Source organism: Rhinatrema bivittatum, chromosome 10 (genome assembly GCF_901001135.1).
Source record: "Rhinatrema bivittatum chromosome 10, aRhiBiv1.1, whole genome shotgun sequence".
Lineage (NCBI taxonomy): Eukaryota > Metazoa > Chordata > Amphibia > Gymnophiona > Rhinatrematidae > Rhinatrema > Rhinatrema bivittatum.
Window position 1 is genome coordinate 30,302,530 of NC_042624.1, and position 27,122 is coordinate 30,329,651.

The window sequence follows — 27,122 nt, forward strand, 5'->3', positions numbered from 1 at the left end:
CTATCAAAATCCTGACCTCCCGAGGTAGAATGGTAACAAGGAGCCATGTATTCAAGGAGAAGAATCTCACATACAGGAATAACTCTAGTGACACATATGACTATGGTAGCAACAAAAATTTATAAAGACTATGCGGTAATGAGACATAAACAAGTCTGTGATGGGACCTGTATGTGGAAGTGGATGTTTCTTGAGATTTCTAAAACTTAAGGCGTTTTTGGAGTGAGGTAACTAAAAAGAGGTTCCCAGATTCCTGTCATTGCATCTACTTTTTTGTGTGAAATGGTTCTCGCGACAACATATTCTAGAGTGCCCAGGTGAAGTAGTTGCTTGAACCAGAACTCCACTGTCGGAGGTGTCTCATCTAACCATTTTTTAAGAGTGACTTTTTTCCCCACGAGCCCTGCTCTATGAAGAAAAAGCATAACCTGTTTACTGGGTTCAGTACGCAAGGAAGCTAGGGATCCGAACAACCACAAATTTGGATCCATAGGTAAGTGAATTCCAGTTAGTTGAGAGCATCTATCTCGAACTAATTGCCAGAGACGGTGAATCTTGGGGCATTTCCAAAAACAGTGTTCATATGTACCTCTGGCAATTGAGCATTTTTTACAAGTTTCTGTTGGAGTCAGTTTAAATATAAACGCCAGAAAAATTTATAATTTGTTTCCCTAAGTAATACATTATCTGACACATCCGATAAAGTAATAAACAACTGTTTGAATTCTTCTAGGGAAAGTTGAAATACCGGCCAATCTGCCCATCTCTTATATAAACGTGTTATATGGCCCATCGTACCATTAGTGGATAGGATTTTATAATACAAGGTGATAGTAGGGTGTTGAGTCGACGCGTGGTGAAAAACCTCCTGCAACTTTAGTAAGGGAGGTGTGGGGGAAAAATAGCATTCATTTTTCTTAATATAGTGGCGTAGTTGAAGATATGCGAACAGATCACAATTAGGCAAGCCAAAATGGGTCTGCAATGAGAGGAAATCTTGTAAGTGCTGTGTCTTAGAGTCATATAGTTGGTATATATACTTAAGACCTCGACCTCGCCACTTATGGAACACAGAGTGTGCTTGACCAGGAGGAAAATGTGGGTTGTCCGCTATAGTTATTTGTGAGGTTAAGCGGTGTGGTACCTGGAGCCGTTTCACAAAATAAGACCAGGCTCTTCGACAAGTTTGCAAAAGAACATGCGCCTTGAGATCTTCCGAAATGTGAGCATACTCGATTTGCAACAAAGGATTCAGGCCCGGAACACAATACCACTGGGCTATGATTTGGCTAGGGACAAAGACTGCCGTACCCAATACCCAATCCCTGATTAATCTAAGATTACAAGCTATGTTGTACCAGAGTAAATTTGGACAGCCTAGGCCTCCAGCAGAGGGTTGGTTATATATTGTGTCCATAGATATTCTGGCCCTTTTATTTTTCCACAGAAACTTGCGAAGGGCAATAGTGACCCGCTTATTGTCCTGTCGAGTTAGCCATAATGGTATCATCTGGAATACATATAACCATTTTGGTAAGATGATCATTTTAAAAATTTGTATTCTACCCATTAAAGAAAGCGGCAGGTTTTGCCAATGTTCCAGGGTTTCAATGGTTTTCATCAATAAAGGCTTAATATTGACACTGTAAAGGTCCTTGATCCGAATAGGGATTTTAATACCTAAATATTTTAACTGCGACGTAACCCAACGTAAAGGAAAGGCCCCAGGCCATATAGCCTGCACTGTGCCAGAAATGTCTATCGCCTCTGATTTTTCTTGGTTAATTTTCAAACCAGCGAAGGTCCCAAACCAGAGCTGCAAACGGAGTACCTCTTGGAGAGACTCAATAGGATTAAGCAAAAAGACCAGAACATCATCTGCGAAAGCCGCAACTGTAAAAGTGTTGTCTGGATCACCAAACCCGGTGATGTTGGGGCTCTCAGCTATTTTCCGCAATAGAGGGTCTATAGATAAAATGTAGAGCAAGGGAGATAGCGGACACCCCTGCCTCACTCCTCTGCCAATCAGTACATCTCCTGAAATGCACTTGTTAACAATGATTCTCGATACTGGACGAGCATATAGCAGGGAGACATAATCTAAAAAGGCCCCCTCAAAACCTAGTCGACGTAGGGCAAAAAACATATAGTTCCAAGAAACTCGGTCGAAAGCCTTTTCAGAATCAAATCCAACCACTAACGCAGGGGTTCCCCGGGAACTACAAATTTGCAAGGCCGTAAGTAGTTTAAGCATATTGGAATTGGCTTTCCGACCTTTGACAAAGCCTACCTGATACTGTGCAATCAGGTGAGGTAAAATAACATTTAAGCGATCAGCCAATACCTTAGCAAGCAGTTTTAAATCGCAGTTTAATAAAGAGATTGGCCGATACGAGCCAGGGAGTAATAAGTCTTTGCCCGGTTTTGGGAGAACAGTGATATGGGCCAGATTAAAATCTGAGGGAAACTTATGGTTTAGTAAACCATCCTGATAGAAACACAGGAGAGGTTCCACAATTTGCGGCCTAAGTAGTTTGTAAAAGTCGTAAGAGAAGCCATCTGGGCCGGGTGACTTCCCGGGTTGAACAGCGGCTATGGCATTGTGGAGCTCTATAGATTGCAATGGGCGATTCAAATAATGTAGCTGGGCAGGTGTCAATTTAGTATGTGATACCCCATGGAAAAAGGGGGATTCACTGGGACTGAGATCTGTGACATCATCTGTGTATAGGTGCGCGTAAAAGTCCCTAAAGACTTCACAAATGTCTAATTTATTAGATACTACAGATCCCTTGCTATTTTTCATCTGTGGTATAAAAGTTTTAGGTCTTGCTGCTCTCACCAGGTTTGCCATTAACTTGCCGGTTTTGTTCCCATATTGAAAGAGGCACTGTGTTCCCCTTTGTATAACTGTTGCTGTGCTCTTGTATGTAATAGAGTATTTAATTGAGTTAGGGTCTTATAATACTCCTGTTGAAAAAGGGGCTGCCCTACTACCAGTGTCTGCTTCTGCCTCTGCAGTACTGTGCCTAAATATATAATATCTTTATCGAGATTCTTTTTGCAGGTTCGGGTATAGGAGATGATTTCACCACGTAGGACAGCCTTCGCTGTTTCCCAAAAAAGTTGGGGTGTGTCTACGTGTTGTTTGTTATGCAAGGCGAAGGCTTCCCATTTTTCCTTAAGGAAAGTTTGAAATTGACGGTTATTCCGAAAGAAAGTTGGGAATCGCCAAATTCGTGCTTCCGGTCCGATGGGATCGGTATTAAGAGTCACAGATACTGGCGAGTGGTCAGATATGGCCTGGGCTTCAATCTTGGCATGTGTTATGTTGTGGAAATCATTTTGGGACACCAAAATATAGTCGATTCGCGAGAGAGAATTGTGTGCCCTAGACACATGGGTAAAATCCCTCTCGTTTGGATGAAGGGTCCTCCATATATCCAAGACACCCAGTTGGTTACAGAGATATGCTATTCCTTTTAACTTTTTCGCTGTCTCTCTTACCACCGGGGGGCTCCTATCCATAGCCTGGTCGTGTACACAATTAAAGTCTCCCAATAATAGTAACATGCCTTGTGATCGGGCAAGTAGTAAAGATCGCACGTGTTCAAAAAACAGATGGGAATATTCATTCGGGGCATACACATTGCATATTGTTATGAGTACATGGTTCCATTTGCCGATGACTATAACAAAGCGCCCAGCATCATCTATAATTTGGTCTATGACTTGAAAATTTACATTCTTGTTAATTAAGAGGGCCACTCCCGCTTTCCTCCCCTGAGCAGGTGCTGCAATACACATACCCACCCATTCACGTTTTAGTTTTGCGCTTTCTTGGGCTGACAAATGTGTTTCCTGTAAACAGGCAATATCGGCGTGTAGTCGTTTTAGATGAGATAATATTTTCTTTCGTTTAATGGGCGTTCCTAAGCCATTGACATTCCAGGATACCAACTTACCCATGATCCTTAAGGCCGAGACCGTACACGGGCCAGGGCCCCTGGATTACAACCTTACATGCGAGCAGAAGGGCCCCCAGCCTAGCCCCCCCGCTCCATTCCAAAATGACCTCACCCAGTCCATGAAATATAATCGGCGTAGCCAATAATTAAGACTATGAAACCGTTGCAGGTAACAGTGAGAGAGAACAATACCCCAAACATGGTAGTAATACCCACCCTCCCTCAGTGAGAGACCCGTTCCCTCCCTCCCCTCCCCCTCCCCTATGTGTAAAAACCCCATTTCCCAAGACCCTTCCCCAAGAAAAATATCTTCCCACCACCTAGGTGGTCTAGAGATCATGTGTGAAATATGTGTACAGGTGCCACCCCACCAACCTAAAGAATAGAGAAGGAAAACCCCTCTTATGTAAAGCAGTGGTTTTTAAAAGGGAACATCACAAACTAAAATCCAAAACAGTCAGCCTTCATTTGCTTAGGAAGCGTCTCCAGGTTCCTCATCATTATCAATAGGTCCAACACCATTATCAAAAGGTGTCCCGCTAAATTGGAGCGGAGTCATCCCATGATAAAAGTACCAGGGGTCTCTTCAGGGAGAAACAGGAGTATCTCCAAGTTGTGCGCTGCTGAAAACCGGCAAGCCGTGTACAGCGTCCCTGATGGTGTCTATTCCGTAATGTGGTCGGTCCTACAAAGGGCCAATAAGAACAACCTTTTCCCAGCGTGAAGACAAAGGAGAGAAACATCCCCCCGGTATTAGAATAAAAGAGGGACCATAACACTCGGATCACTTCTCTTTGCATTCTCAGTCCCATATCCAGTGAACCATTCTCATTGGAGAAGAGAAAAAAAATAATCCAAATTTTCCCACGGCGCAGTCAAAGAGATGCTCCCCATCGACTTAAGAAGGGAAGTAAGTTCAAAAGGAGAAAAGAATCCTCCAGCGTTTCTTTCCGCATGGCAACAGGTAAACCGAAACCTTCGGCTGTAAAACATGAGAAAGTCCCTCGCATGTGGTTGGCAACTCCCAAGAACTCAGTTCAGCCACAGCTCTGCAAGAATGTTTGCGCCTTGTCCGGAGCATCAAAAAAATGATTTTTCTCTTGATACCAGATTTTTAGCTTGGCAGGATATAAGAGAGAGAATCGCACTTGTTTCTTAAACAGCGCCGTACATACGGGTGAAAAAGCTCTACGTAGTTCAGAGACGTGGCTGGAGTAGTCCTGGAAAATTCTTATTTTCTGCCCCTTGTGTGCAATATCCTGGCGTTTCCGGTAAGCGAGCCAAATATCATGCTTATGCCTGAAATTAAGGAACTTCGCGATGACTAACCTCGGTTTATTTTGGTTGTCTGGTTTCCCTCCTGTGCGATGAGCTCGTTCCACAACCAGTGTGTCTTGCAGGGCCGGGAGGCCAAGCTCCTCTGGCAGCCATTTTTCAAGTAGGGAGCACAACTCGTGGTCTGCCACCGCTTCAGAAAATCCCATAAATCGAAGGTTCCCCCTGCGATCACGGTTCTCCAAATCATCGAGTTTTTGTTCTAAGGCGCTGATTTTTTTCTCTTGCGCTGTTATTTTTGTGAGGTTAGCATTAACTTCGTCTTCAACAACTGCTATACGGCCCTCCGCCATATCCATTCTGGGGGTGATCTCCGTCAAAGCATTGCATACTTCTGTTAGTCTTTCCTCGATACCTGCCAGCTTTTCGCTTAGTTTCTCGTCCAATGCCGCGCGGATCGTATCTTTTATGTCCGCTAACGAAATCGGAGGTGTCGGTGCTTCCCCGGCAGGGTCGAGTCCGGTCGCCATTTTAGGTTCGGAGCCGCGCAGTTTCTCTCTGTCCTTTTTTGTGCTCCTAGAGGCCATTCCGGGTGGCGATTTCTGCATAAAGCGGACAATGGACATATATCCCTGCCCTTAGAAACTAGTTGGAGATCTGGGAGTCGCCGATGAGTGCAGATGTTGGAGGGTGGTGGGGTCGGCACCCGGAGCCTAGAGAAACCCGTCTGCTAGGCTCATTACATCACGTGATCTCTCCGGAAAGGAGAGTTTTAGTAGGCATGATGTCAATAGGGTGCAGTGCGGGTTTTATCTTTTTTAGAATTGCTTCAATTTCTGAAGCAGTCGTGTTTTCAAAATTAGCGAGCGAAGGTGTCATTGTGCTTGTGGGTGGCAGGGATGCCTGAGGATAATGTATGGTAAAGCGCGCCAAGATATTAGAAACCTTGTCATAGAAGTATGTAGCTAGTTTCTCACATTTATTTTTATCGTCATTTTCTGGTTTGCTGTTTGATGGTGGGGTAATAATGTTAGCAACATATTGGAATAATGCACGCGGGTTGAACTGGTACTGATGGATCTTAGATGTGTAGTAGTTTTTCTTGGCTTCATCAGTTGTTTTATGATACTTATGGAGTAGAGATTTGAATTTTTGTAGATGTGTTAGATCTTGGTTTTTACGCCATGTCTTTTCCAGTTTACGGAGTTCGCGCTTCATAATTCTAAGATCTGAGGTGTACCATGGTTTCTCACAGGACAAGCAGGATGGTTGTCCTCACAAATGGGTGACATCGAGGATGGAGCCCACCACGGAAAACTTCTGTCAAAGTTTAACAGAACTTTGACTGGCCCCTACTGGGCATGCCCAGCACGGCACTTACCCTGCAGCCAGCAGGGGTCTCCCCTCAGTCTTCTTTTTTCCGTGCAGCAGTTGCCACGCGGCGAAAGGAGCTCTTAACCACGTTCCTGACAGGAATTCTGAATTTTATTTCTGAAGAAAATTTGCCCCTCAGGGGTCTCCCTTCGACAAATTTTTACACCTCGCGGAACTCCGGTAAGTTTTTTGCCATTTTTGGTCGACTTACGTCGAGTTTGGCCCTTGAGGCCTGTCGACAGTCACCAATCCCGCGACTAAATTTTTGGCCCAAGGCCATGGCGACGGGGTTTCGTCAATGTCCGGATTGCACCCGGACTATGTCAATCACAGACCCCCATAGGGTCTGTGTTTTGTGTTTAGGCAGCGAGCATGATGTCCTGACTTGCACCAAATGTGCCTTAATGATGCCCAAAGGTCGCAAAGCCAGGATGGAGAAGATGGGGCTCCTCTTCCATGCTCGTACCCCAACGCCATCGATAGCATCGACGTCATCGGAACCGGCACCGTCGAAGTTGCACCATCATCGTCAACCCTCCGGTGACCGTCCACCATCGATGACTTCCCGGCCGTCGACTCCCGTCCCTTCCCCGGATGGGCGAGGGGATCGGAAAGATAAACATCGCCATCGACGGCACAAGTCTCGGCCCGTTGAGGATCCAGAACCATCGACCTCCGTACAGACCGAGCCACCGACTAAAAAGCCTCGATCAGACCTGGCACCGTCCACGTCTCGTTCGCAGGCACCGAGGAAACCCTCACCCCCTCGGGGTGTGGGAGCCGTGATCCCACCGGTTACGGTGGTCCCTCCGGCTCAGCCTCAGCCTCCCTCTCCCGTCGAGCCGGGTATCGTTACCCCTGGTCTCCGGGCAGAACTGGACCGGCTGGTCCAGGAGGCCATCGAAAAAGCGATGCAGAAGTTCCAACCTCCACCGGCTCCGGCACCGACTCCGCCACCGACTCCGCCACCGAGGAAGGAACCGACCACCGAGCCACTGGTGGAAGCCCTAGCACCGCTACTGCACCGCATGGAGGCGCTTATAACGGCCCTTCCATCGGTGATTTCAGTAGCACCGACAACACCACCATCTCCGACAGGATTATCATCGGGAGGGGAAACACCGTTCGTAATTCCCCCTTCAGGGGTGGTCCCATCGGTGCCTTCTCATCCCTCGCCACCGATATATCCTTCGGCTCCATCGATTCCAAGGCCGGCACCGATTCTATCGACAGCACCGAAGCCCTCGATGCCGTTTCCAGCTCCGCCTTCAGCACCGATGCCATCGAGATTCTACTCGATACCCTCGGTGGTTCCTTCTAATATCCCGGACCCTCAACCAGGACCTTCAGGGCTTCAAGCCCCGCATGATCCCTATGATACCTGGGGTGATGATACATCTTCTGACACGGATTTACCTTCCCCACCGTCTCCTACAGAGAGTAGAAAGCGTTCTCCTCCTGAGGATCTCTCGTTCATTAATTTTGTGAAGGAGATGTCAGAATTAGTCCCTTTTCAGCTACAATCTGAAAAAGATGACAGGCACCAGATGATGGAACTGCTCCAATTTCTGGATGCTCCCAAAATCATCGCTTCCATCCCTATTCACCAGGTGTTTCTGGATCTTCTAAAGAAAAACTGGGAATCTCCTTCATCTGTTTCCCCAGTCAATAAGAAAGCTGACTCCACATATCTTGTCCAGTCAGCACCGGGATTTCAGAAGCCTCAACTGGATCATCGCTCTGTCGTTGTTGAGTCAGCGCAAAAGAAAGCTAAGCGTCTAAAGCCACACTCTTCAACGCCACCTACCAAGGACAACAAATTCCTGGATAGTGTAGGAAGGAAGGTGTATCACGGAGCTATGTTAATTTCACGCATAGCTTCGTATCAGCTTTACATGACTCAATATAACAGAGCCATCCTAAAACAGATGCAAGAATATGCGGACACCTTGCCTGAGCAATATCAACCACAGCTTCAAGCCCTCCTTAACAAAGGGTTTGAGGCCGGGAAGCATGAAATTAGGACTGCATATGACATCTTCGATGCTTCCACAAAAGTTTCAGCCACAGCCATCTCAGCCAGACGTTGGGCTTGGTTAAAATCATCCGACCTTCGCCCAGAGGTCCAGGATCGGCTATCTGATTTACCCTGCCTAGGGGACAACTTGTTTGGAGAACAAATTCAGCAAATAGTAGCCGAATTAAAAGATCACCACGAGACGTTGAAACAACTCTCATCCACTCCATCTGATGTGACCTCCAAACAACCATCTAAGAAAGACTCTAAAAAGTCGTTCTTTAGGCCACGTCGGTATTACCCTCCATCGGCTAAGCCTCGACCTGCACGGTCTTCCAACAGAGCTCAGCCACGCCAGCCTCGGAAGCAAAGACCTACTGTAGCCCCACCCCCTGGGCCTGCGGCGGGCCTTTGACTTCACTGTAGAGAGCACGTGCCAAACCCCTCTTCCAGCCATCCCTGTGGGAGGTCGACTGTGCCACTTTTTAGACCGCTGGCTACAGATCACCTCAGATCAGTGGGTACTAGCAATTATAGCACAGGGTTACCACCTCAACTTCACTACTCTTCCTGCAGACTCCCCGCCTCTACAAGCATGGAGTCTGACCAGCCACTTGGCTCACTTACAACAAGAAGTATTCCTTCTTCTGCAATCAAACGCTATAGAACCCGTCCCTCCCTCTCAGCAAGGAAAGGGATTCTACTCCAGGTACTTCCTGATACCAAAGAAATCAGGGGGGCTTCGTCCCATCTTAGACCTTCGAGCCCTCAACAAGTACCTTCAAAAAGAGAAGTTCAAGATGGTAAGCCTGGGCTTGCTTCTCCCTCTGCTGCAAAGAGGGGATTGGCTATGCTCTCTCGACCTCAAAGACGCTTATACCCACATTGCGATAACACAATCCCATCACAAGTACCTGCGTTTTCTGGTGGGCCAAAACCATTACCAATATTGAGTACTACCTTTCGGCCTGGCATCTGCACCACGGGTCTTTACCAAATGTCTCGTCGTGGTAGCAGCATTCCTCAGGAAGGAAGGTGTCCACGTCTACCCCTACCTGGACGATTGGTTAATCAGGGCCTCCACCCAACAGATTGCTCAATCCTCCCTAAAATTGACAATTCAAACACTCCTTTCCTTAGGGTTTCTTGTCAATTACGAGAAATCTTGCTTAGTCCCATCTCAAACCTTATCCTTCATTGGGGCAGACTTGGACACTTACAGGCAAAGGCCTACCTTCCTCATCACAGGGTCCAGACTCTAATATCCCTAGCTCGCCAGCTCCAGTCTCAAAACACTGCCACGGCTCGCCAATTCCTCGTTCTCCTAGGACACATGGCATCCTCGGTTCAAGTCACTCCCATGACCCGACTGGCCATGAGAGTTACCCAATGGACTCTGCGACACCAATGGATTCAAGCTCTTCAGCCTCTGTCCACCATTGTCACAATTACACAAGCACTACGCCTGTCTTTAACCTGGTGGACGACTCAAGTCAACCTCCTTCAGGGCTTACCTTTTCTTCTACCAGATCCCCAAGTAATCCTAACCACCGATGCTTCCCACATCGGTTGGGGGGCCCATGTGGACGATTTACAAACTCAAGGACTCTGGTCTCGAGAGGAAGCCGAACACCAGATAAATTTCTTGGAACTGCGAGCAATCCGCTACGTGCTCAGAACTTTCCAAGCTCACCTATCGAATCAGATAATCTTGATCCAGACAGACAACCAGGTGGCCATGTGGTACATAAACAAGCAGGGAGGCACAGGCTCCTTCCTTCTGTGTCAGGAAGCTGCGCAGATTTGGGCAGAAGCCCTCTCCCACTCAATGTACCTCAGGGCCACCTACCTGCCGGGAGTAGACAATGTATTGGCAGACCAGCTGAGCCGTGTCTTCCAACCACACGAGTGGTCACTCAATCCTCTGGTAGCGACCTCTCTGTTTCACAAGTGGGGTTATCCCCATATAGACCTCTTTGCGTCTCCTCAGAACCACAAAGTGGACAATTACTGCTCTCTCATTCGGAGCCAGCACTCTCGGCCGAGGGATGCCTTCTCCCTCAAGTGGATAACCGGTCTGCTCTATGCATTCCCTCCACTTCCTCTTCTGTCGAGGACTCTCGTGAAGCTACGCCAGGACAGAGGAACCATGATCCTGATAGCACCGCACTGGCCACGCCAGGTGTGGTTTCCCATACTTCAGGATCTCTCCATCTGCAGGCACATTCCCTTGGGAAAGGACCCGCATCTACTCACTCAAAACGGCGGATGCCTCCTCCATCCCAACCTCCAGGCCTTGTCCCTGACGGCATGGATGTTGAAAGGTTAGTCCTTCAGCCTTTTAACCTTTCGGATTCAGTTTCTCGTGTCCTGATAGCTTCGCGAAAGCCCTCCACCAGAAGATCCTATTCATATAAATGGAAAAGGTACACATCATGGTGCACTTCTCAGTCCCTTGATCCCCTTTCCTGTCCAATCTCTAAATTCTTGGACTATTTATGGCATCTATCAGAATCAGGTCTCAAGACCTCTTCCATAAGGATGCATGTCAGTGCGGTAGCCGCCTTCCATAAAGGTATCGAGGGTGTCCCTATTTCAGTACAACCCCTGGTAACACGCTTTCTTAAAGGCTTGCTCCATCTGAAGCCACCCTTACGTCCTCCGGCCCCATCTTGGGACCTAAATCTGGTTCTTGGTCGTCTAATGAAACCACCTTTCGAACCTCTGCACTCCTGTGACTTGAAATATCTCACTTGGAAAGTGTTATTCCTTTTGGCTATCACTTCAGCTCGCAGGGTTAGTGAATTACAGGCCCTAGTTACCTATCCGCCTTACACTAAGCTCCTGCAGGACCGGGCGGTACTCCGCACTCACCCTAAATTTTTACCTAAGGTAGTTTCGGAGTTTCATATCAATCAATCCATCATACTACCTATCTTTTTTCCCAGGCCCCACTCCAACTCAGGGGAACAGACCCTGCATACCCTAGACTGTAAACGGGCTCTAGCTTTTTATCTAGACCGTACAGTTTCTCACAGAAAGAGCACTCAATTATTCGTCTCTTTCCATCCTAACAAGTTAGGACAACCTGTGGGTAAGCAGGCTCTTTCCTCCTGGTTGGCGGACTGCATTTCTTTTTGCTATCAGCAAGCTGGCATTCCTTTCCAAGACCGTGTTAAAGCACACTCTGTGAGGGCCATGGCGACTTCAGTGGCACACCTTCAATCGGTGCCGCTTCCTGACATCTGCAAAGCTGCAACCTGGAGTTCTCTCCATACCTTTGCAGCCCACTATTGTTTGGACAAAGCTGGAAGACAGGACTCCATCTTCGGCCAATCTGTCTTGCGTAACCTTTTTCCAACTTGATGTACCAACACCCTTCCACCTTCCCGGTAGGGTGCGGATTCCCGTTCCCAAATTACACCCCAGTTGTTGTGCCTGTTGCACGCCGTTGGGTGCCTTTGGTGCAAGTCAGGACATCCTCAGCTCGGTACTCACCCATTTGTGAGGACAACCATCCTGCTTGTCCTGTGAGAAAGCAAATGTTGCTTACCTGATGTAACAGGTGTTCTCACAGGACAGCAGGATGTTAGTCCTCACGAAACCCGCCCGCCACCCCGCGGTGTTGGATTCGTTTTATTTTTACTTTTTCGGCACTGCCTGTAGCTTTGACAATCAGACTGAGGGGAGACCCCTGCTGGCTGCAGGGTCAGTGCTGTGCTGGGCATGCCCAGTAGGGGCCAGTCAAAGTTCTGTTAAACTTTGACAGAAGTTTTCAGTGGTGGGCTCCATCCTCGATGTCACCCATTTGTGAGGACTAACATCCTGCTGTCCTGTGAGAACACCTGTTACATCAGGTAAGCAACATTTGCTTTTTTCTCTTTTTTATCAGAGCTGATTTCTTTCGTTAGTAGAGGACAGAGTCAATTAGAAATGCAGCTGGTGAGTTGATGCCAAGAGGTACAAGCAGTATTGGCATCCGAGAGATCTAATTTATGGAGGTCTTCTGTTAGAGCTTCGATAATATCATCTGTTTGGCATTTTTTTCTGAATTTGATGGTTCTTTTCTTTGCTTGTGTTGTATGGGGGTTACAGTTAATGGAGCAGCGCGAGTCTACTCGGAGGTGGTCTGACCATGGTATAGGTGTGCATTGGGGTTGGTCAGGGTGTACGAGCGAATTCGTGAAGATAACGTCCAGAGCATGGCCAGCCTTGTGTGTTGGGCCTGATACAATTTGTTTAAATCCAATGGCATTAAGGGTAGCGAGAGTGGCATCACATGCAGGTGTTGGCGGGGAACGGTCAAAATGGAGGTTTAGATCTCCCAGTATGATGGCTGGTATGCTGATGTCAATATGTTTTGTAACGTATTCCGTAAGTGTTGAATGTTTGTTTGTCCAGTGGCAAAGCAAACCAACCCCAGACAAGCAATTTTATGACAGTTGAAAAATCCGTGATTGTAAATTGAGAGTGAGTTTAATTTTTAGTTTAAATAAGTGGGACAAAGGGAGCATTTACAAGGGGGAAATAATTATTAAAGTCAGTGGGGGGTCTTTACTGCTTCCTATTAGAGAAAACTGTAGTTTGTAACAGGCAGGCAGACACAAATATGATCTGGGACTTTCTTAAATGTGTAACTAATTTCTGGGTTGGGTTTGACTTCTGATTGTGATCACCAAATGAATAATGAACAGGTTTAGCAATTACAATCTGAAATAATTTTTTTTTCATCCCGTATCTAACTGAAATACATAGTAAACTTGAATACAAGTTATTCCTTTTTGAGAAGGTTGAAAAGTGACAATGCATTTTTCTTTTTATAGATAGAATTTTTTTTTAAATCTAATGGTCTTTATTTCCAGGGCCCAGCTAGCATGATGGCCTACTTGGTTGTTTCTGGCTTGTTCCTTACACGCCTGAGGAGGCCTATTGGTAAGATGACCATTACAGAACAAAGATATGAAGGAGAATACAGATATGTCAATTCCCGACTCATCACAAACAGGTATGATTGGAAGAAGAGCGACTGTTGAAAAATACAACATTCCTCTTAGGTTTGCAGTATTTTCTGCTTTTCTGTAAACTTTATGAGGCTGCTCAGAGGGTAAAAATGTGCACGTCGGGCGGACATTTTTTTTTAATCGGGGGAGAATAGCAAATAGCCTCATCAACATAAATGTTCACGTGATGAGCGCTATTAGCTTCGCAAGGGGGTTGGACACGCTAATCCCCTTATAGCATAAGGGGTTGTGGCGCGCATCCAACCACGGGTTAACCAGTGTGCTCGGCTGAGCACACTGTATTGCAAGGGCCTGTATATGAAGGAGAAGCAGGTGCTCTTATCATGGTGACACATGTCCATCAAGAGTGGCGTTGGATACTGAATGAAGCCAGGCTGCATTCTGCATTCACAGCATTTCTTGCTCTAGATGTGGGAGAAAGAAGTAGGGACAGTTCTTGATAGTTTCTCTGGCTTTACCTAACATCCTTCAAGTCAGTGGGGCCGATGCAATAAGATGCACATTGAAAATGGGCACTCATCTTGAGCGCCCGTTTTCCTAAGGCGCACGCCGCCACATTCCCCGTGTACCTGATGCAGTATTGAAATGAGGGGCTGTATAAAAAAGGACACGCTAAGGGGAGTATTGTGTGTCCCTAGCGCTCAAATGCATTGGGTGCCCACAATTGCAACAGGCGCTCAATACAAGCACCCGCTTTTATCCAGCTTCTTCTGGCCGATTTTGCTGAAGTTGCTGAAGCTGCCCATAGCTAAGTGCCCCTTGCTACGGGCGCCTAAATTACGCATCCAGAAGAAAATTTTTTTTTTTTTAATCAGGCCAATATACATTTATTTTTCAACACTGCAAGCAGTTAATTTAAGTGTCACACAGATACTAAGCAGGAGAAACCACAGAGGAGCGTATCTTTTAATTTCTCACGATTCCTTGACTCGCGGATTGACTTTATGCCACCTCCGGCGCTGGAGTTAAATTTGCCTCGATAAAAAAGTATGTGTTGGGTGCCCAGCGATATTCTCCAATGGGGGTAATAGCTAATATAGCCTCATCGCATGGAATTTACATGTGATGGGCGCTAACGGCTATGCATTTGTTTGGGCTCGAGTTTTGGATGCGCTAATCTCCTTATTGCATCAAGGGCTAGTCTAACGTATCCAAAACGTGCTTCCAACTGTGCATAAACCTGTGCGCTAGACTGGGTGCACTTTATTGCATCGGCCTCAATGTGTTTCACTAATTGACTCGTTGCATTTAGGACCTAGCTGAAGGAATAAACCTTTAGAGGTATTAGTTTAAAGGTGTCTACCTCCTATGGTGTGTTAAAACCTGCAGTTTTAATGCAGTTTAATTACCTTGGTATTCACCAAACTGTGCTGTTTGACTTTCGCAGTTTAGTGAATCCCTTGGTACTGTTTCAATGGACATTAAAAGCAGCAGCAATCTCTGCATGCTATGCCCCTCCCTCCAGTAAAGTCCTAAAGGGGTCAAAAATAGGAGCCCAGAAGGTAATGGAAAGGTATGGGGGGGAGGGGGGCTACCACCAGCACGAGGAGGTCTCTTTTTGGAGTGGAGGAGTAGCCTAGTTAGAGCAGCAGGCCGAAAACCAGGGAAGCCAGGATTCAAATTCCACTGACACTCCTTGGGCAAATGACTTCACCCTCTGTTGCCTCAGGTACAATTTAGATCAGGGGTCAGGAACCTTTTTGGCTGAGAGAGCCATAAACGCCACATATTTTAAAATGTAATTCCATGAGAGCCATACAATATGTTTAAAACTAAATACAAGTAAATGTGTGCATTTTATGTAAGATCACACTTTTAAAGTACAATAAGTCTCTGAAAATATTACACCAGGCCTTAAGACACCAATACATCTCCTATTAGGAAAACGGACCAAGTCAGGCTGCTATAGAGTCCTACACAGAAACTACACGCCAGCAGAAAACCTCACCTGAATCACGTGCTGTCCCTCACCTAACATAGAATAAAGAGACCAAAACGCATAACAAGAAGCATGCAGAAAAAACTGAATTGGAAACTGCAACAAGCCAGAGTCTCTGTATGCAGTGTAACAAAGGAAAAAAGAAACATCACCCATCCTTATAAAACAAATCAAGAAATATAAAATCATCAGCAGTAAAACTGTACTAACAAAAAGAACATATTTCGAAACAGTTGATGAGTGGAATATCCAATAATTAAAAACTCATATAAAACATTTCCAGATACCAACAAAATATTTCAAAATAGCAGACACAAAGACCCAGTAATGAAAAATAATAAGGATACAAAATTTTTTTTGCTCTGCATACCTGGGAACGTTTGATATCCAGGTGTCCTGAGATTGTTCTGAATTAGCAGGAGGCGGGGTGGTTTGCTTGGAACTTTCTCCTCTCTCTCAGTCACATACCAGCGCTCTCTCTCACACTGGCTCTCAATGACACACCTATACACACATGCTCTCAGTACTCACATATACACGTTTTTTCTCTCACTTTTATAGGCTCTTAATTACACATTTACACACATGCTGTCTATCTTTTCACGCTTACACACACACACACAGACTTTCAATCACACACATACATGCTTGTCTTTTTCTCTCACACACAGACTCTCATTCACATGCTTACAAACATGTCCTCTCTTTCTCTCATTTACACACAGGCTCTCATTCACATACTCACATGCTCCCTCACCTAAACCAGCTCTCAATCACACACAGACACACATGGTCTCTCTCTCTCATTTACACACAGGCTCTCAATCACATACTCACATGCTCCATCACCTAAACCAGCTCTCAATCACACACAGACACACATGATCTCTCTCTTACTTATACACACAGGCTCTTAATCATACATACACATGATTTCTCTCACACACAAAGGATCTCAATCATACACACATACTCTTTCACACAAACAGGTTTTCAATCACAAACTTACACATACAGGCTCTCAATTGTAAACTTACATTCATGCTCTCTCTCTCACAGGCAGGCTCTCAATCACAGACACTCTCTTTCACATGTACAGGCTCTCAATCATTCACATACATGCAATCTCTCACTCACACACACAGGCCTCCCCCCAGCTCTCAATCATTCATATACATGCAATCTCTCACACACACAGGCGCACCCCCCCCCCCCCGCCCCGCGGCCCGGAGGAGGAAGTGGAGAGTATCGGGTGCCTGCGCGGCAAAAAGAGGCCACGCTAGTGCGCTCGGCATTGGCCGAAGAAAAGAAGACTGCAGCGCGCCTCGGAGGAAAATGAAGAGGTTCAACCGCGGCTGATGGGACTCCGCCTCCGCGAGGGCTGAAAATGAAGAGGTTAGTGTTGGGAGGAGGCTGCTGCTGCCGCGAGTTCCCGGGGTGGGGGAGAGAGAGAGAGTGAATGAGCGAGCAAGCATGTGTGTTTGCTCGCTCATTCACTCTCTCTCTCCCCCCCACCCCCACCCCGGGAACTCGCGGCAGCAGCAGCCTTCTCCCAACACTAACCTCTTCATTTTCAGCCCTCGCGGAGGCGGAGTCCCATCGGCCGCGGTTGAACCTCTTAATTTTCCTCCGAGTCGCGCTGCACAGTCTTCTTTTCTTCGGGCCGATGCCGAGCGCACTAGCGTGGCCTCTTCTTGCCGCGCAGGCACCCGATACTCTCCACTTCCTCCTCCGGGCCGCGGGGGGGGGGGGGGGGCAGGAAGAAGAGAGTACGCCGGTGCCGCTGACTCCAGCTGTCCTGCCGCGTTCCGCCCGGGCGGAGGAGGACCGGGGAGCAGCTGGGTCAGCGGGAAAGTGTGGCAACACTTGTCTGCGAGCCAGATGCAGCCCTCAAAAGAGCCATATCTGGCTCGCGAGCCATGGGTTCCCGACCCCTGATTTAGATTGTAGGTATTTCCCTGTCCCCAGTGAATTTACTTGGCTTGCATTACCAATGATGAGGCTTGAGCTAAATCCAAATAAATAACTGGGATGGGAGGGGGGGGGGGGTCTTCAAAGGCACGTGGCTTAAACATTGTCATGCTGAATGGGCTTTTTGAGGAGAAGGAGATGTATTTCAGTGTTGGGGGAGGGCATTGGTTCTTTGTTGGGCTTTAGGCCCCTGTAGGACTTCTCGTAATGGGGAAGAGAGCATTGACAGGCACAGGCTACTGATGCTCTTGGCTGTTCTTAAACATCACAGTCTGTTCTAAGATGTTTTTGTGATCTGTGTTAAGCCTTCTGCCATAGGCACCAGCTCTGTGGGTGCTTGAGCACCCCAGCATTATCTCCTGCATTCCTGCAGGTTGGGAACTAAGAGCTCTGTGCTGCAGGGCCACACAGAGGAGAGAGAGCAGGAAGTGCTGGTCTCCTCCGTTACTGCTCCCACCTCCTCCGCAGTCTATTGGTTGGCTGTGAAATGTCTGACCAATGGGCTTTAGGGGAGCCTGAGAGTGTAGGACAGATAGATTTCCTGCCTTTGCTCTGCCCTAAGGTTCCAGTGGAGATAGGGGAGAGCTGCTGATAGAGGTACAGGGAAAGGGAAAAGGGGACTGAGGGACAGAGGCGCTCTAGGGGAGTGAGGAGGTGTGAGAGAGCTGGGACAGGGGGCAAGGAGCTGAGAGAGAGGATACGAGCTGTTGTAAGATGAGGAACTGGGTGAGGGTTTAGGCAAAGGGAGCTTAAGAGGGTGAAAGAGATGAAGAGGACTGGGAAAGGAGTTGTGTGGGACAGAAAGGAAGGGGCTGATTGGGGAGGTAAACAAAGAGAAGGGTTATGGGAAGGGATTATTGTGGATGGAAGAAGCATAAAGGTGTGAGGAGAGGGATGTAAGTGGCAGCAGGAGGTGAGAGAAGATGAGCTGCGTGGAGAGATGCACATGGAAATAAAATAGCATAGAAAGAAATGAGGAAGGCCAGAAAAGAAAAGACATGAGGAAGCAGAGAGGAAATTAAGAAAGCAAGCTGAGACAGAGGATAGATTCAAACTACGGGCAGGTCAGAAATTTCTTTATTTTAAGTTTGGTGAAGATTTCTGTGCTAGCTGAGATGGAACTAAGATAGGGGGGCATCTGCCCTATTTTTCCAGCCCCCCAGTCACCAGGATAAATTAGATATTTCACTGGAGAAAGGGGAGGAGGTTGTGGTGGCATGTGATGCCATGGGATGAAATTTCTCTTAAAAATTGCTCCCCCTTGGAAGATCCAGTGTTGAGAGGGGCTGTGGTTAGGGCTTGGAGGCAGGAGTGGAAAGAGCAACAGAGCGGACAACAGAGGACTGATCAAGGGAAATAGAGAGCAGAGCAGGTTAAGGGGATGTAAGGACTGTTAACAAGTAGAGGAGTATTAACCCCCCTCCCAGCTCTGTATATAGAAGTCAAAGTATGCCCATGTAAAAGGGGACAAATTAAAAAGGGCATGGAGAGCAAAGAGCAGAGGGGAAGATTTGTGAGAGAAAGTGGTGGGGCAGGTGTGGGGATGGGGAGAGGAATGACTTGTGGGACTTCAGTGCTCCCCTAGCTGTTGTTTTGGCCACTTGAGTCTCCCCATGTCTGTATTACCAGCTTCTCTGGGAATATTTAGATGTTGATTTTTCAAAGTGCTTTTCGTGCATGAAGCCTTGTTTTATGTGCCTAAATGGTGATTTGAAACTGGGCCGGTGATTCTGTGGGTAAAAGTACGTGTGTAAACCTATGACTGTCTAGGGGAGTGCAATGGAGACAGGAAGAAGATTTATGCAGTATCATTTTGATTTTCAAAAGCCTGCATGTAAATCTACTTGCAGAAAGTGGCATCTTCTGTGTGTCCGTCTGCCCACATAGCACGATGACCCCGAACTTTCAAAGCAGACTTATGCACATTTGTCTGCTTTGAAAATTCAGTCTGTAGGTAGAAAGTACCCACAATCCTTAGCCCTATGTGGGTTGTCTGGAATTGACCTTCTTTATTTTAATGCAAGCTCCACTGTCAAACTCATGACCAACTGTATCTTGTATTTTTGGTTGAAGGGGAGGAGACTGTAAATTGTGTTGAGTTCATTACCCTCTAATTATTTTCAGAAGTTGGCTCCTATTCCTTCTGCATAATAATGAACTGCTTTGCACATATTTGCATGCAATGCAGTTCATTAATTTTATATGCATTGCACCTAATTGATCAGTGGAAAATAACAATAATGCATTTTATCATGTATTTAAGCCCCCCCTCCGCCCCAATTTCAGTGCTTGGGGGCGGATTTTCAGAGCCCTGCTCGCCTAAATCCGCCCGGATTTAGGCGAGCAGGGCCCTGCGCGCCGGTGCGCCTATGTTCAATAGGCCTACCGGCGCGCGCAGACCCCGGGACTCGCGTAAGTCCCGGGGTTTTCTGAGGGGGGCGTGTCGGGGGCCGTGTCGGGGGGGGCGGGCCCGATCCGCGCAGCGTTTTCGGGGCGGGACGTAGCGTTTCGGGGGCGGGCCCGGGGGCGTGGTTACGGCCCGGGGCGGTCCGGGGGCGTGGCCGCGCCCTCCGGACCCGCCCCCAGGTCGCGTCCCGGCACGCTAGCGGCCTGCTGGCGCGCGGGGATTTACGTCTCCCTCCTGGAGGCGTAAATCCCCCGACAAAGGTAAGGGGGGGGTTTAGACAGGGCCGGGCGGGTGGGTTAGGTAGGGGAAGGGAGGGGAAGGTGAGGGGAGGGCAAAAGAAAGTTCCCTCCGAGGCCGCTGCAAAATCGGAGCGGCCTCGGAGGGAACGGAGGTAGGCTGCATGGCTCGGCGCGCGCCGGCTATACGGAATCGATAGCCTTGTGCGCGCCGATCCCGGATTTTAGCGGCTACGTGCGTATCTACTAAAATCCAGCGTACTTTTGTTTGCGCCTGATGCGCCAACAAAAGTACGCCAAATCGCGCTATTTGAAAATCTACCCCTTAATGTGTTATCACGTTCATGTGGATGAACAGGCCTAGAATTGAAATCTTGTTGTGTTCATTGCAAAGCATGCAGAACCTGTTTTCAGTTTGCAGTCATCTACCTGAAATGACATGACATATACATAATAGCTAATGTGTACTTTCTTGCAGTGAAGAAATAGCATTTTATAATGGAAATAAGAGAGAAAAACAGACAATTCATACAGCCTTCCACAAGCTGGTAAGATAAAATCATTTGAAATGCTTATGGCTCATTGTAGGAAGATCACATTTTGAAGTTTAAATTCCTTCCATATTCAACAAAACATCCACTTACCTTGAACAGAAGGAGAGCATGTACATTGCTATCCTTTCTGCAGAAAGGAGTTTGATTTTAGAATATTTCAAGTGATTGAAACTACATTTTAAAATGGAAAACAAAGTTCCTTAACATTTTAACTGGAGAGGACAGCATAGTCCAAAAAAGCTTGCATTGAGTGTGCACAGAGTGAAAGTTGACTAAAATTCCCTGATTTGTTTTCACTAGTAATGTAGTGAAAATGCCACTTTGGTTTGGTCAGATAAGTAGAACCTTCACATAATCAGTTTGATTAAATAATTTTGACACTTTTTAAATTGTAATATGGTTTTGATTTTAACATTGGAAACCTGACTTGAACAAATTAAAATTTGCACAGCAATATTATTTCTCACAGGACAAGCAGGATGGTAGTCCTCACATATGGGTGACATCACAGGATGGAGCCTAGTCACGGAACACTTTTGTCAAAGTTTCTAGAACTTTGACTGGCACCTACTCGGCATGCCCAGCATGGCACTAAACCTGCAGCCAGCAGGGGTCCCCCTTCAGTCTTCTTTTTTCCACGCGGGTTAAGGAGCTCCACAGAGATTCCTGACAGGAATTTTCCTCAAGGAATTACTAAAAACTTTCATACCCCATAGGGGTCCCTCCTTCGAATTTTTGACTCCGCGGTACTCCGGTAAGTTTTTACCTGTTTTCGGCCGATTACCGTCAAGTTTGGCCCTCGCGGCATACTGGCCGTCGACCGTACTGCGGATCAATTTTTTCAGAGGCCATGGCGTCGGGGTTCCGTCGGTGCCCGGACTGTACTCGCATCATGTCCATAACAGACCCTCATAAAGTCTGTGTAATGTGTCTTGGGTGTGAGCATGATGTCTTGACCTGCACTAAATGTACCTTAATGACACCTAAAGGTCGCAAGACCAGAATGGAGAAGATGGAACTTCTCTTCCGTTCTCAAACCCCGACGCCGTCCATTGCATCAACGTAGTCTGAACCAGCACCGTCCACTTCACGCCAGTATCGGCCACCGGCCGGTGACTGCCTGGCGTCGACGACTTCTCGGCCTTCGACTACCTCTACCCCCCCCCCCCCTCAGGACCGAGGGGATTGTAGAGAGAAACATCGGCATCGACACCGGAAGTCTTGGACCATCAATGAAGGAAAGCCATCAACCTCGTCATCGTCTGAGCCGCCATCGAAGAAACCTCATCCAGAAAAGGCACCGACCCTTTGCGACCGGGTCACCGAGGCAAACCTCACCTGAACGGGTATCGGGAGCTGCGACTCCACCTTTAATGGTGGTCCCTCCGGCTATGCCTCTGCCTCCTTCTTCCCTTCTGGAGCCAGGGCTGCTTGCTCCAGGTCTCCATGAAGAACTGGACCAGATGGTTCAGGAGGCCATCGATAAGGCGATGCACAGACTCCAAGGTCCCCCGGCGCCAAAATTGGTGCCGGTCGTGGAACCGACCATTGATCCCATTCCGGCAGCATTGGTACCACTGCTCTCGAAGATGGAAGCGCTTATAGCCGCTTTTCCACCGATGGATCCTGGGTCACCAATGGCTCCGGTGCCTTCCCCACTTACTCTGTCATTGGGAGAAGAAACACCGTTCCACATTCCGCCATCGGGTGTCCTACCGATGCCTCAACCATCGATGCCGATGCGCCCACCAGTGCCACCGATCCATCCATCAATGCCCTCGATGCCTGCACCGGTGCCTCCAGTGCTTCCCTCGATGCCTTCAGAGCCTAGAACGGTACCTTCAGGAATACCATCATCCCGTCCTTCTCAGGTTCCTAGAGTGGCAGGTGCTGATCCCTATGACACCTTGACCGATGATTCTTCTCAAGGCACCGATGACTTGCCATCGCAACTTCTCCTACTGAAAGCAGGAAGCGTTCTCCTCCAGAGGACCTATCCTTCATAAATTTTGTGAAGGAAATGTCTGAATTGGTTCCCTTCCAATTGCAGACTGAAAAAGATGACAGACATCAAATGATGGAGCTGTTACAATTTCTGGATGCTCCCAAGGAAATAACCTCCATCCCTATTCACCAGGTTCTTTTGGATCTCCGCAAAAAGAACTGGGAACACCCTGGTTCTGTTGCTCCAGTCAACAGAAAAGCTGATACCACTTATTTGGTCCAGTCAGCCCCAGGATTCCAGAAACCTCAGCTGGATCACCAATCTGTGGTTGTAGAATCTGCCCAAAAGAGGGCAAAAAGATCAAAACCCCACTCTTCCTTTCCCCCAGGTAAGGAGCAGAAATTCCTGGATGCCATTGGCCGGCATGTCTTCCAAGGATCAATGCTCATCTCTCGGATCGCCTCTTACCAGCTGTATATGACCCAGTACAACAGGGTCTTATTCAAGCAGATACAGGACTTTGCAGAGTCCCTGCCTCAGCAATTCCAGGAACAGCTTCAAACCCTGGTACAAAATGGTTTTGAGGGAGGGAAGCATGAAATAAGATCTTCTTATGATATCTTTGACACCGCTTCCAGGGTGTCTGCAACTGCAATTTCGGCAAGAAGATGGGCCTGGCTTAAATCTTCTGACTTGCGTCCTGAGGTACAAGACAGATTATCTGATCTGCCCTGCATAGGAGACAATCTGTTTGGCGAACAGATTCAGCAGACGGCGGCGGAACTCCAGGATCATTATGAGACCCTTCGCCAGCTTTCTCTGATGCCCTCTGAGTATTCCTCCAAACAGCCATTCAGGAAGGATACTAAAATGTCATTCTTCCGTCCAAAGAAATCCTATCCACCACCGTCTAGAACTTGTTCCACGAGACCTTTCCAAAAGGCCCAATCTCATCAACCTCGTAAACAAAAGCCACAAGCAGCTCCTCAGCCGGGCCCTGCTTCCGGCTTTTGACTCCTGCATAGAGAGCAGCAGCCATTTTCCAGTGGGAGGTCGATTGTGCCATTTCAACAACAGGTGGCACACAATCACCTCAGAGCAGTGGGTCCTTGCCATAATCTCTCAAGGTTATCGCCTGAACTTTCTCTCTATTCCACCGGACTCCCCACCTCTACTGACGTGGAGAACATCCGACCACTCACTACTCCTGGAGCAGGAGGTCTCCCTCCTCCAGTCCAGAGCAATAGAACCAGTGCCCTACTCCCAACAAGGCCTAGGATTCTATTCCTGGTACTTTCTAATCCCCAAAAAATCAGGCAGCATTCGTCCAATTCTGGACCTACATGCCCTCAACAAGTACCTCCACCGAGAAAAGTTCAAGATGGTAACCTTGGGTTCCCTCCCTCTTCTGCAAAGAGGAGACTGGCTCTGCTCTCTCGATCTCCAAGATGCTTACACACACATTGCGATAAATCCATCTCATCGCAGGTTCCTGAGATTTCTGGTAGGCCCCAAGCACTATCAATACCGAGTGCTCCCATTCGGCCTGGCATCTGCACCACGAGTCTTCACCAAGTGCCTCGTAGTAGTAGTAGCAGCCTTCCTCAGGACTCAAGGTGTTCACGTCTATCCCTATCTAGACGAGTGGTTGATCAGGGCTCCCATTCAGCAAGCTGCTCTGTCGTCCCTACGTCTTACTTTACATACTCTGATTTCACTAGGATTTCTCGTCAACTACGCAAAATCCTGCTTAGTCCCATCTCAAACTTTATCATTCATAGGGGCAGACTTGGACACCTTGCAGGCAAAGGCATTTCTGCCTCGACAGCGAGCTCTCTCACTCATCTCTCTCGCACACCAGCTACAGTCTCAGCGCTGCACGACTGCATGCCACTTCCTCATCCTACTGGGACACATGGCGTCCTCAGTACAGGTTACCCCAATGGCCCGCTTGGCCATAAAAGTCATGCAGTGGACTTTAAGGTCACAATGGACTTAGTCCATCCAACCTCTATCGACCACTGTCCACATCACCGACTCACTCCGTCAGTCTCTAGCCTGGTGGAAAAATCAGATCAATCTCCTCCAAGGCCTGCCCTTCCAGGCTCCAGACCCTCAAATAATTCTCACCACCGATGCTTCCAACCTCGGCTGGGAAGCCCATGTTGCCGATTTGCAAACATAAGGAACTTGGTCTCCAGAGGAAGCCAAACACCAAATCAACTTCCTGGAGCTGCGAGCAATCAGGTATGCTCTCAGGGTGTTTCAGGATCGCCTTTCCAATCAGGTCATCCTGATTCAGACGGACAACCAGGTGGCCATGTGGTACATCAACAAACAGGGAGGGACAGGCTCCTACCTACTGTGTCAGGAAGCTGCACAGATATTGGCGGAGGCCATCTCCCACTCAATCTACCTCAGGGCCACCTATTTGCCGGGAGTGGACAATGTGTTGGCGGACAACCTAAGTCGCGCTTTCCATACGCACGAGTGGTCCCTCAACCCCACAGTAGCGGAATCAATATTCCAACGTTGGGGTCATCCTCGCATAGACCTCTTTGCATCACCTCAAAACCGCAAAGTAGAGAACTTTTGCTGTCTCACTTGGAGCCAACACTCTCAGCCAAGAGATGCTTTCTCCCTCTCATGGGCAACCGGTCTCCTATATGCATTCCCTCACTTCCACTTCTCTCAAAGACTCTCGTGAAGTTACGTCAGGACAAGGGATGCATGATCCTCACTGGCCTCGCCAAGTGTGTTATCCAGTACTTCAGGATCTCTCCATTCGCAGGTACATTCCCTTGGGAAAGGACCCGCTTCTGATCACTCAGAACGACGGGTGCCTACACCACCCCAATCTTCAAGCTTTGTCCCTGACGGCCTGGATGTTGAAAGGTTAATTCTTCAGCCACTTAACCTTTCAGAGCCAGTTTCCCGTGTCCTGATTGCTTCACGGAAGCCTTCCACGAGAAAGTCTTACCTATACAAATGGAACAGGTTTGAGTCATGGTGTTCTTCTCAATCCCTTGATCCCTTTACCTGTTCCACCTCGAAGTTTCTAGACTATCTATGGCACTTGTCAGAGTCAGGTCTAAAAACTTCCTCCATCAGAATGCATGTCAGTGCGGTAGCCGCCTTCCATAAAGATGTCGGGGACGTTCCTATTTCGGTATAACCCCTCGTAACACGTTTTCTGAAAGGCTTGCTTCACCTCAAGTCTCCACTGCGTCCTCCGGCCCCTTCTTGGGACCTTAATCTGGTTTTAGGTCGGCTCATGAAACCACCATTCGAGCCTCTCCAATCCTGTGATCTTTGCTTTTTCACATGGAAAGTGATATTCCTTTTGGCAATAAAATCTACTCACAGAGTTTAGTGAGTTACAGGCCCTAGTTACCTATCCGCCTTACACTAAACTTCTGCAGGACCGGGCAGTACTCCGCACTCACCCTAAGTTCTTACCTAAGGTAGTATCGGAGTTTCACATTATTTATACTACCTACCTTCTTTCCCAGGCCCCACTCCAATCCAGGAGAACAGGCTCTGCATACCCTTGACTGCAAACGGGCTCTAACCTTCTATCTAGACCAGGGGTCAGGAACCTTTTTGGCTGAGCAATGAACGCCACATATTTTAAAATGTAATTCCATGAGAGCCATACAATATGTTTAAAACTAAATACAAGTAAATGTGTGCATTTTATGTAAGATCACACTTTTAAAGTACAATAAGTCTCTGAAAATATTACACCAGGCCTTAAGACACCAATACATCTCCTATTAGGAAAACGGACCAAGTCAGGCTGCTGTAGAGTCCTACACAGAAACTACACGCCAGCAGAAAACCTCACCTGAATCACGTGCTGACCCTCACCTAACATAGAATAAAGAGACCAAAATGCATAACTAGAAGCATGCAGAAAAAACTGAATTGGAAACTGCAACAAGCCAGAGAGTCTCTGTATGCAGTGTAACAAAGGAAAAAAGAAACATCACCCATCCTTATAAAACAAATCAAGAAATATAAAATCATCAGTAGTAAAACTGTACTAACAAAAAGAACATATTTTGAAACAGCTGATGAGTGGAATATCCAATAATTAAAAACTCATATAAAAAATTTCCAGATACCAACAAAATATTTCAAAATAGCAGACACAAAGACCCAGTAATGAAAAATAATAAGGATACAAAAATTTTTTTGCTCTGCATACCTGGGAACGTTTGATATCCAGGTGTCCTGAGATTGTTCTGAATTAGCAGGAGGTGGGGTGGTTTGCTTGGAACTTTCTCCTCTCTCAGTCACATACCAGCGCTCTCTCTCACACTGGCTCTCAATTACACACCTATACACACATGCTCTCAGTCACTCACATATACACATGCTTTTTCTCTCTCACTTATATAGGCTCTTAATTA

At 47.4% G+C, this 27,122-nt stretch overlaps 1 protein-coding gene across 3 annotated transcripts in view; it reads left to right on the top strand.

Moving 5' to 3' along the window:
- ABCD3 (ATP binding cassette subfamily D member 3) overlaps positions 1 to 27,122 on the top strand; it is a 312,071-nt gene that overhangs the window by 159,030 nt on the left and 125,919 nt on the right. For all 3 annotated transcript variants that reach the window (XM_029618697.1, XM_029618696.1, XM_029618698.1), the window contains 2 exons: positions 13,497 to 13,639; positions 20,687 to 20,756. In XM_029618697.1, coding sequence (XP_029474557.1) covers positions 13,497 to 13,639; positions 20,687 to 20,756 — 213 coding nt within the window. The remainder of the gene's footprint in view (positions 1 to 13,496; positions 13,640 to 20,686; positions 20,757 to 27,122) is intronic.